The sequence below is a fragment of the Empidonax traillii genome, unplaced genomic scaffold (genome assembly GCF_003031625.1).
Source record: "Empidonax traillii isolate 1590-97213 ecotype Southwest subspecies unplaced genomic scaffold, ASM303162v1 scaffold1010:size210085, whole genome shotgun sequence".
Classification (NCBI taxonomy): Eukaryota; Metazoa; Chordata; class Aves; order Passeriformes; family Tyrannidae; genus Empidonax; species Empidonax traillii.
In genome coordinates this window covers 6,437-18,329 of record NW_020956203.1, presented here as the reverse complement: position 1 = coordinate 18,329, position 11,893 = coordinate 6,437, and the positions used below count along the sequence as shown (strand labels likewise).

The window sequence follows — 11,893 nt, the reverse complement described above, 5'->3', positions numbered from 1 at the left end:
AGGTTATAGCCAGGTGGGGGTTGGTCTCTTCTCCCAGGCAACCAACAATAGGACAAGAGGACACGGGCTCAAGCTCTGCCAGGGGAGGTTTAGGTTAGATGTTAGGAAGAAATTCTTTACAGAGAGGGTAATCAAGCATTGGAACAGCCTACCCAGAGAGGTGGTGGATTCACCATCCCTGGAGGTTTTTAAGCAGAGATTGGATGTGGCCCTTAGTGCCATGATATAGTAATTGGAGTTGGATCAGGGGTTGGACTTGATGACCTTGGAGGTCTTTTCCAACCCAATCTATTCTATGATTCTATGATTCCATGATTCAATGAAAGTCATCATCCTTGGAGACTCTGGGATGGGAAAGACATCACTCATGAACCAGTATGTGAACAAGAAATTCAGTAATCAGTACAAGGCTACAATAGGTGCAGACTTCCTGACAAAAGAGGTCATGGTAGATGACAGGCTAGTGACAATGCAGATATAGGATACAGCAGACCAAGGACAATTTCAGTCTCTGGGAACTGCCTTCTACAAGGGAGTGGACTGCTGCATCCTGGTGTTTGATGTCACAGCCCCTATCAAAACCCTAGGCAGCACAAGGGATGAATTCCTTATTCAGGCCAATTCAAGGGATCCTGAGAACTTTCCTTTTTTTGTGCTGGGAAACAAGACTGATCTAGAAAACAGACAAGTCACCACAAAACAGGTGCAAGCCTAGTGCTACAGTAAAAACAACATCCCCTACTTTGAAAACAGTGCCAAGGAGGTCATTAATGTGGAACACTCTTTCCAGACAATTGCATGCACTTAAACAGGAAACCAAAGTGTAGCTTTATGATGAATTCCCTGAATCCATCAAACTACACAAGACTCACTGAATGAAGGCTTCTGTAGAGAGTTGCAGCTGATGAGGGGAAGGGAGGGGTTGAGCACAGTCCTTCACAAACAAATATCACACTTAGGCCTTCAAACACACAGGCCCTCTTCTGTGTTTAAAATGAAATTAAAAAAAAAAAATCCATCTCCAGCTGTCAAAATCCACCCATCTCCCATGAGCATCTGAGGCCTGCATTTCAGAGCTCACGTCCCCACACTGTCCACATCACATTTCATGGTAACAGACCTTTCTCTTAGTTTAGGATGGAAACTCATATATGCTTTAAACTGCATCTAATTCCAGTTGTCCAATGGAGAGAAACTGTTTGCAGGTAATCTGTGTAACAAGTTACATACATTTTTAACTGTCTCATGTTTTCCCCTGTGAAGACTGCATCTGGAAAGGCTGGTTACCCATAGTTCATTGCAAGTTCAGCACTCAGTCCAACTAGGTTGAGTTTTATATGTATCTCTGTTAATGCTTGTTACTTTTAACTAATCAGATCTTTTTACAGTATCCATGTATTATGTAATGCTTCTTTAGGAAAAATCTTATAGTACATGTTAATATATGCAACCGATTAAATTTAAAAAAAAAAAATTAGGACCCTGGGAACTCCTGACCAGTCAACCTCATCGCTGTGCCTGGTAAGGTCATGGAACAGATACTCCTGGAAAGGCAGAAAAGGACCTGGGAGTTTGGATTGACAAGAAGCTAAACATGAGCCAGCAGTATGCTCAGGTGACCAAGAAGGCAAATGGCATCCTGGTCTGGATCAGGAACAGTGTGTCCAACAGATCCAGGGAAGTGATTCTTCCCCTGTACTCAGCACTGGTGAGGTCATACATGGAGTACTGTGTCCAGTTCTGGGTCCCTCAGTTCAGGAAGGACATTGTGGTGCTGGAGCGGGTCCAGAGAAGAGCAATGAGGCTGGTGAAGGGACTGGAGCACAAGTCCTGTGAGGAGAGGCTGAGGGAGCTGGGGTTGTTTAGCCTGGAGAAGAGGAGGCTCAGGGGAGACCTCATCACTCTCTACAACTACCTGAAAGGAGGTTGTTACCAGGTGGGAGTTGATCTCTTCTCCCAGGCAGCTATCAGTAAGACAAGAGGGCATGGTCTTAAGCTCTACCATGGGAGGTTTAGGTTAGATATTAGGAAGAAATTCTTTACAGAGTAATTAGGCATTGGAATGGGTTGCCCAGGGAGGTGGTGGATTCTCCATCCCTGGAGGTATTTAAGAAGAGACTGGATGTGGCACTTAGTGCCATAGTCTAGTAACTGTGATGGTAGTGGATCAAGGGTTGGACTTGATGATCTCAGAGGTCTTTTCCAACCTAGCTAATTCTATGATTCTATGATCCTATGTCAAGGCATATGGAAGGCAGGGATTAGAGACAGACAACATGCCCTAGGCAAGGGCAAATCATGCCTGACTAATGTACTGGCCTTCTATCTCAGAGGGAATGAATCAGGGATGGGGGAAGAGCTATGGATGTCATCTATTTGGACTTCTGTAAGGACTTTGATATAGTCCCCCACATTATTGCCACTAAATTGGAGAGAGATGAGTTCGACAAAAGTACTGTTAGATGGATAAGGAACTGGCTGGATGGCTGCATCCAAAGAATTTCAGTCAATGGCTAAATGTCCAAGTGGAAATCATTAACGAATGAGTCTGTACTGGGTCTAGTACTATTTAATATCTTTATCAATGATGCAGACAGTGGAATTGAGTACATCATCAGTAAGTTTGCAGACAACACCAAGCTGAGTAGAGCAGTTGATTCCCTAGGGGGAAGGGATGCCATACAGAGGGACCTTGAGAGATTTGAGGAGTGGGGCCATGGGAACCTCATGAAGTTCAACAAGGCCAAGTGTAAGGTCCTGCATCCAGTATGCATCCAGCTCTGGGGTCAGCAGTACAAAAAAGACACAGACCTGTTTGAGTGGGTCCAGATAAGGGTCACATAAATGATGAGTGCTGGAACACCTCTCCTATGAAGAAAGTCTGAGAGAGTTAGAGTTGTTTATCCTGGAGAAGAGAAGGCTCTGGGGACACCTTATTGCAACCTTTTAAAATGTAAAGGGGGCTTATAGGAAAGACAAAGAGTTTGTTTGTTTGTTTGTTTGTTTTATCAGGGCCTGTAGTGACTGGACAAGGGGCAAAAGTTTTGAACTGAAAGAGGATAGGTTTAGATTGGATGTGATGAATTTTTTTTATGATGAGGTAACTCATCATAACTGGGACAGGTTGCCTAGGGAAGTTGGGGATGCCCCATCGTTGGAAGCGTTCAAAGCCAGCTTGGATGGGGTTTTGAACAACCTGATCTAGTGTAAGATGTCCCTGCCATGGCAGGGGGGTTGGACTAGATGGTCTAATGTAAAATCTTAGAGATATCAATCTTACACTTTTATAGTGAAAAATTATAAGTGTCAGGGAAACTTCAGGACTTCCTACAGTTATATATACCCTGCTATTATTTGTCTTTGCTTCAGATCCTGGAAGGGCATGAATGTTTAAACTGGAACTTCTTATTGTTCAACTATGATTGTGGCAGTGAACCAACTTAAGAGTGTCTTGCTTTTGAAAGAGGAAGCTGCAGCTCCACCCACCCAGACACACCCACCTCTTTCCACAGGCATCGTTCCTTTGCCTCTGTTTTGTTGTCTGCTTTTCAGGCCCTCTGTGAGCTGATTTAACTCATCGAAATGGCAGAAAAAGGATATAAAAAATTAGTTTGAAATTGACTTCTAAAGGCTGTCTATTTCCAACCCCTTTCTCAAAGGAGATCTATTTAGATCTGGTAGCTCAAGGCCTTATTCAGTTGAGTTGTGAATGCCTCCAAGGACAGAGATCCTACAACATCTCTGGACAACCTATTCTAGCATTCAAAAACCTTTATGCTTTAAAAGGGGATGAGGGGGGGGATGGAATTGAAATTTCTCATGTTTTGTTTCTTTGTCTGACTCTTGTCCTATTGCCGTGTGCCTCTGAGAAGAGTCTAGCTTAGTCTTCCCTGTATCTTCCAAGTGGGTAGATTCAGACAGCAATAAGATATCTTCCAAAGTATTCTTTTCCAGTCTGAGCAAAACCAGTTCTCCCACTCTTTCCTCCTGGACTGTGTTTCAGCCTCCTGATCATCTTGGTGGCCCTCTGCTAGACTTGCTCCATTATGTCCATGTGTCTCTCGTCCTGGGGAACCTAAAACTGGACACAGAACTCTGGATGTGGCTTTGCCCATGTCAAATAGAGGGGGAAAAAAATCACTTCCCAGGACCTGCTGGATGCACTCCTGCTACTAAAAATATCCCAGCAAAAAAGGATGAAAAATTTTATGTCATCCTTATGACTTCAGTTAGGTCATGAGTCTTGAGTTGGTGCAAGAAGAGAGGATGTTTGTGTGTCCTGGAATGCAACACTTCCTCTTACCAATGCAGTGAGTGTTAGTTTAGCTGAGTTAAACATGAAGTGGTTGCCTTGGTTTGTTTCAGCCTCACAAGGCCTTCCCATTTAGGAGTATGTGTAATAAAATGGTATTCCTTAGAGTCTTGGGGGGTTTTGGGGGGGTTTTGGTTTATTTTTTTTTGTGTCAATGTTTTTTGCATTCAGAGAATGTAGTGCAACCTGGCTGGGTGTCTGTCATGCCAATCCTGTGTCTCAAATTTACAAATTCACATCTGCTACCAGGGTTCTGTTAAGCTGTACTCAAAGTGATCTTACAAATAGCAAGGAAAAATACATCTGTCTTACCTGGCAGTGTTATAAGTCTTCCTTTGTATTGGGGTAATAATTAGTACATACTACCAGAAGTTAGAACTTGTGCTTGTAACAGACATGTAAGCATTATTTATTTATTTTTCTCCTTGTGGTGGTTATCAGTAATTAGTGAAATAAAATATTTTTGGTAGCTAATGATTAGCTGTGCTGATTAAAAATGAACATTTACTGTTGGTATTCCAAGTGTTCCTGATGCAAAGAGCTACCGCACTGTGCTTTATTCCCCTAAGAAAAGCCTAGTTTCAAATAATTATATCATGAAAGTAAGATGGAAGGAAAATTTTCATGACCTATAATAATGACTTGAAGCTTTAACGAGGATTGGATGGATAGGGGAAAAAGCTAATCTACTACTTCTGCCCTCCTTGCATAATGCACAACAAAGTAGTACTTACAACTTTGTGTGGAATATAATCTGTAGTAAATTACTGGGCAATAACTTATAATTAATGTTTATTTTGGGAAATGCTTAGCATGGACAGAATTTGTCACAGTCTTGAACTTTGGAGGAAAGGAATCCTGGCTAGATTTATTTAACATTTTTATCATTAGAATTTCTCTATCATAGGTCAAAAGTCTCAAAAAAAACCGCTCCTATGGTCAAATATTTTTCATATAATACAGTATTTTAAAAGCCTTTCTGAATGGAATATTTTCTAAAAATCTCTGAAATTATGCTGTAATTATTTGTCTTTTCTGCAGCACAGCTTCCCTCTGGAATATGCATTTAAGGTGCATAAAGCCACCAACTGCAGTCAGAATTGAAGTGGTCAAAGCTATTTTAACTTGAAGATACAATTTTAGAGAATTCTTGCACAGGATATTGCTTATATGGTATTCCCCATAGGCTGACTCTTATTAGTTTAAAAAGCTTTCAGATTTGACTCTCTTTTTTATGCATGGTTCTTTAGATGATTCCTAATCTTCCCATGGGCTTTGAGACATGGGGTGTTTGTAATGGATAGCCCATGAAGCTTCTCAAATCAATACAATTTTTCCATGAATTTCATTGATTAAAAGTTTTAGAAAGCAAAGGAATTGATATACTGGTATTGAGGACATAATTATGCTGTTGTGTGATATATATTTAAGCAGATTTCACTGTAGAAACTTCTCTCTTTTCTGGCAGAGCTTTTATCTCAGTTATCAGGCGTGAGACGTTCTGCAGGCCAGCTCAATTCTTCTGGTCCTTCTGCTTCTCAGTTACAGCAACTGCAGATGCAACTGCAGTTGGAGAGACAGCATGCACAGGCAGCAAGACAACAACTGGAAACTGCCCGCAATGCAACTAGACGCACTAACACAAGCAACATCCCTACCACTCTTACACAATCTATAGCAGCAACAAATACATCTAACACAGAAAACAATCATCAGACTATACAGAATTCCCAGTTTCTTCTTATGAGGTAATTTGGTTTGTGGTTTTAACTCTGCCATTTCTGTTTTCCTTGGTCCTGTTGTGGTCATAGAGTTCAGTAAAACTACTGCCAGATCACTAAATTAGGTTTGTAGTTGAGATACTATGCTTTTGTTTGCATTGGTAGCATCTTTTCAATCCTGGTGAGTGTTTGTTCCTAGTAAATGAATATTACTTGCTGTTTCTCAATTTGTTAAACTGTGCTTGTTTACCCTACTACTTCTGATAAGACAAGAGCCTTTACAATAATATGTTTCAAACTTTTATGCTGATAATGTGAAGGGAGAGAACTTAAAAGGTAGTTTTATTTAATAGGAAATGAATCTTTAATGAAGGTTGAAGGTTGAATAGAGGTTTATATATAAAGTATTTTGGATGAAAAAAGCAAAGAAGGATTGTGCTCTTAATAAGCAGTATGCATATCTGTTTCAGAAAGTATAGCTACATCCTAAAGATCTATAGAATAGAATAGTTCAGTTGGAAGAGACCTACAATGATCATCTAGTCCATTCTACTATAGAAGAGTTGCCCACTCTCATTCCAGCTCTTTTCAGAGGTTTAGAATATTGATTTTCTGGATTCATGGGGGAAAGATGTTTTTCAGTTGCATGTTGATAAAGAACAAAGACATTTAAACAGTTTCTGTATCTAGAAACTGGGTTTGGGGCAAGTTATTGCTGTCATGCTGATTTCTATCAAAACTTGTGATATCTCAGTCCAAAGCTTTTTGAAAATCATAACTTTAGGGAAAGTATCTGCAAATGTCAGTCACTGATCTTATGAGCTAGGACAGAAGTGAAACAAGCAATTCTCTTTCTGCTATGGCGGTGGTGCATGCACTGATAAGTGAAGGGAATGGTGTACTGTGCTTTGGGAATCTCTGGGCATTATGCGTTTACTAATGTATTTTGTGTCATGCTTGCATTTAGAAGTTGTCCTGGGCACAAAATGAGCACTTAAGAGATGAGTAGAGAATTTTAACGCTCCTTAAAACATAACGCCTCTGTGGGGAAACAAATTTGAGAAATAACTATTTTTCCCCGTCAGCCTTAAAATGTATTTCTATGAAGTGGAGGATTTAAAGCATCTAGGAACAAGTTTGTTAAATGTTTGTATTCTTGCATCATGAGTGTCAGATATTGTCAGATTTGTATGTCAAAAGAAGTGCAGCAGTACCTAGGTTGTTTCTCAAAGGAATGGCTTTCAGATGTTATTCAGCATGCATCAGTCCAGCTGTTTAGGCAATTAGTGAAAGCCCATTTTTTTGATGATACTACTAAACCTGTCTTCTCTCTTTCTGTGATGCTATGCAGGTTGAATGATCCTAAGATGTCAGAAGCAGAACGTCAGTCAAAAGAAAGCGAACAGGCAGATCGCAGCTTGTTTGTTCAAGAGCTTCTACTGTCCACTTTGATGCAGGAAGAAAGTTCCTCCTCAGATGAGGATGAACGGGGAGAGATTGCTGATTTTGGTGCTATGGGCTGTGTAGATATTATGCCTCTAGATGTTGCTTTAGAAAACCTAAATTTAAAAGAGAATAATAAAGGAAACGAGCCTCCTCTTTGATGGCATCCCACTTTGCAGACAATGTCCTCTGTGCTGTATTTGCCAATGAAAGTGGACAACAACTATCTTGGGTTTGTTTTGGTGATTGTAATTTCAGGTCTGTCACTCTTGTTACATTGTGTACATTCAAAGGAAGAGAGAAAAGATATATATGATAATCATTTCCACTTAACCAATTTTTACTTTTAGCAGGTAAATATAGGTTGCAGTGCAGAGAAAAAAAGCTCTGTGTCCTGTAGCTTGACGTGCAAAAAAACTCTCCTAATACTCAACATTCAAACTGAAGAGGAAAAAATGAAAAAATCTGTAATGAAGCTGCTGTGTGTATTTATGAATATTAATGAATAAAACTTGCTTGGATGGTTTACCTTAATTACTGCATGATTTTTTTCAGTGTGCATGAGTTTTTAGTGACCTTGTCATTTAAAAAGGAGTAAAACTATAAAACACCAAAGCTTTCCCATTATTCAAAGGTAATGTGACCAAAAAAAAGATTAATGCTCACTAGCAGTTTGCAGCCGTAAAGTAACCATTGGGTAACACATGACCAATGACCTTTTTATGTACTCTCCCTATGTATTAATGAAAACTCTGCAGTGGGCTATATTTTTGCTTACAGAGTGTGACATTTTGCTGTATTGTGACCTCTGTGTTGCCCTGTTAGACATCATATCCATATGGAATTGAACTGTAGGAGACAAAAAACAAGGGCCACTACTGGAATCTATCACAAAGGGTTTTTTGTGCCCTAACACCAAATTTTGTTCAACTTTCTTTAAAGCTTTCTTTTTTGTGTTAAATATACCCTATTTAGATGTAAATGATCTGGTGGTGGTGGGGAGGAGTTAACTTGGATTATGTTGCTTTAGTTTTAAGACTTCATAGTCCTTATAATTTTGAGTTATGTATTCATAGTTTACAGAGACTCCTTACTATTTAGGAGAGCTTGAGGATTTGACCTCCCAGATATCTCCATATGTTACAATTTGGATTCTTAATGCTAGCTTCCTATCAACCTTTATTTATTGAAGTTTTGGGTTATATTTCTGACATAAAAATAAAGCCTCTTTATTGAGTCATTCTATTTGCCTATAGTGTTAATCCGATAAAGGGTTTTTTTATGGATTACTATAATAGCCCCAAAGCAAGGGACAGCAAGACTAGTTATTTGGAACATAAAGTTAGCTTATAAAGATAAAAAAGCATACAACTTTTGAAAATTAGACTTGAAAACCTGATGATGTTCCTAAGAGAACTGTGATATGTATGTTAATCTAAGATAACAGCAACAAAAGAAGCTACTCCATAGGTTGATATTTAAGTTCCATTCTCAATTCTCAACTTCCAATTGTTTCTATTTAGTAGCATATTAGCATTGTTTTTCTTTTAGTATCTGCAACAGAAAATGTTTTAGGGGAACTTTTTACACTAGTCTTCTGTTTATCTCAGGAGTTACCTTCAATAAAGATTCATTTTTAATGTATTGTTGAGGTTATTAAAAAAAATAAAAAATGAAACTGCAGTCTTTTAGGACATATCTTCTGCACATTACAAAAAGACTCCATTCCATAAAGCATTTAAAGAGCTGTTATTCAGTTGATTCTTTGGTGATGGTGTATTATCCAGATATCTGTAGAAGAAATTCTGGAATTAAACTATCCTTCACAACTGTATGCAAAGGCATTTCATGGTGAAACCATGGGTGATTTACATAAACATGTTTTTAAAAGTGCATATTCTGTGCAGTGCATATAGCAATGATGCGTTGAATTTTTAGAAAAGATGTGGTTAAAAATAGTATCAATAAATATTAATTTTTTTATTTGAAATCTTTATATAGCTGGTTTACTGAGGACATTTACATTGCAGGGTTTGCAAACTCCATTGTGCTTTTACTTGGAAAGCCAGTAAACTCTTGTTGTCCATGTTTATTATCGGAATGTGAGTATCTGCTGGCTTGCATTTAAAATTAAATTTAGTTACTGCATTAACTCCTCTAAGAATCACAAGCATGTTAGATTTTGTTAGCTTAGAAATAATGCCAAACAGTGACTGGGAGAGTGTTGTTCTAGCACTCTGCTGATGAGTATTTACAGGGAAGTGTTCTTCATTAAAAGAATGTTTCCCAGAATTATATTTTTGTTGATTTTGAATTACTGATGATTATTTTCATAACTCTGTGGGCTATAGTGAAAATAGCCTTTGAAAATTTTTCAAGGGAAACCTAGAGGGGATATTACATATTTTCCTGCCTAACACCACTACCTCAGAAAAGAGGTCCCTAGCATTCAGCATACCTGACATTCACATGAAGACTGTAGAATACTGTGCATTTGTGTGAGAGAAGTTTGTTTTCCCAAAAATGTGGAGCAGCCTGTGACAATCTTTGCAGAGAGACTACATCTATGAATAGAGCACATCTGGAATTTGGTGTACTCTCCTATGAATTTGCACCTCAGGGCTCGGGCATGGCTTGCTTCTGCATCCTCTGTTTATCAACCAACTATCTGTATGTTGCGTTATGGAGCATGGAAGTTGTGTTGAATTTTACAGGCGAAGATAGGGTGCCCATGTGCCCTTAGACTGTCTTGCAAGATGGCAAATGAGACTTTGCCCATGTGAGAATGCTGACCTTTTTGTATGTTAGCTCTGGAGACCAATGAGACTTGGATCAACTTGGTCTTTTACCTGCATTCTGTGCTGACTGAACACCCTGTAGCTGTCCTTAGTGTGATACTGATATTGAGCTTACAAGTGCTGCAAAAATGTTCCCTTCCGAGGGGATAAGGGCATATTAATGTATAGAAATGGGAAGAGATATGAACTTTTTTGAAACTGTTGGGGAACAAGTCCTGCTTTAGGTGCCTGTAACTGCTTATGTTTAGTATGTATGGTGTAATTCAGATTATTTGCAGCCCCCTTCCCCCCTCCCTTCTTCCCTTAGGGTAAAGAAAAAAAAACTATAAAAATTAAAGAACCCAAAGTCAAACTGCTTATATAAAAATATATCTATATTTACGTAAATTACAGTTATGTACAATTAAGATGCTATATACACAGTAAAAGGGGGTCCACCCCCCCCCCCCCAAAGGGATAGGGAAAGGGAAAAAAGGGACTAAAGGGAACAAAAGGGACACCGAACAGGTATACTAGATCAAACTCAAGAACTATACTGATAACTAACAAAACAGATCTCACCACATCCCAATCTGCAGGGTTGGCAGACACAGCCAGCACTCTCCAAACCTCCACGTGGCAGGACAGTGGACTCTGCAGGTTTCAGCCTTAGATAAGCGAGACCAACGCAGGGACCCACTGTTCCCAAACCTCGCTGGAAGAGAAGAGAGGTTTCTAATCTCTAACTTATTTATACTCTGGTTTACGTAAAAATCGTATGGAATACTGGGTACTTGGCCACTTCCTTGGTTACAAACTGGTCACTAGGAAGGCCTAGACCAAAACCATCACAATAAGGCTTTGTTCTTCCCATAGGAGCTTCTTGGTTCTCTCACTTCTATAATGGTGTTAGCTTTTGCCAGCAGTCTGGGCTCAGTGCACAAAGATAATGTTCTCATAGTCATTCTACACAGAAGAGACCATCATGATTGCTCATCTGACATGCAGTAAGGTTGGAAGAACTGAGAGCTTTGACAGTACCTCTAACTTGTCTCTCTCACTCTGAAAGAAATTAGAGCCTTTTTTTAACCTATCTTGGGTGTGTTATTCAAGGGTATGGACTGTTACTCACAGATTTCTTACAAACACTAGCTTGCCTCAAAAGCCAAGTGTCTACATGTGCATGCATTTCTGTCTTGGGTCCCCAGAATTGTGGAATGGCTGAGGTTGTTTGGGATGTCTGGAGGTGCCCTGGTCCAACATCCCTGATCAAGCAGTGTCTCAGAGCTGGTTACCCAGGATCATGTCCAGGTGGCTCTACAACCCCCCTTAGCAACTTGTTCCAGAGCTTAGTCACCCTCAGTGAAAAAGTGTTTCCTGATTCTCAGACAGAACCTCCTATGTTTCAGCTTGTGCCCATTACCTCTTCTCCTGTCACTGAGCACCACTGAAAAGAGCTTGTCTCCATCTTGTTTTCACTCTCCCTTCAGGTATTTATATACATTATTGAGATCCCCCCTGAACCTCCTCTCCTCTAGAATAAACAGTCCCAGCTCTCTCAACCTTTCCTCATAGGAGAAGTGCTCTAGTCCCTTAATCATCTTCATGGCCCTTGGTTGAACTCTCTCCAGCATGTCCAT

The 11,893-nt window shown here is 39.6% G+C and overlaps 1 protein-coding gene and 1 pseudogene across 1 annotated transcript in view; both read left to right on the top strand.

The window, feature by feature from the left end:
* Nucleotides 1-905, top strand: part of LOC114068180 — a 2,934-nt pseudogene extending 2,029 nt beyond the window's left edge.
* The window catches only part of LOC114068181 (E3 ubiquitin-protein ligase KCMF1-like), a 26,102-nt gene extending 18,334 nt beyond the window's left edge, over nt 1-7,768 (top strand). The window contains exons 5-6 of the mRNA XM_027904101.1: nt 5,781-6,060; nt 7,385-7,768. Coding sequence (XP_027759902.1) covers nt 5,781-6,060; nt 7,385-7,637 — 533 coding nt within the window. The 3' untranslated portion in view covers nt 7,638-7,768. The remainder of the gene's footprint in view (nt 1-5,780; nt 6,061-7,384) is intronic.
* Nucleotides 7,769-11,893: the final 4,125 nt, after the last annotated feature.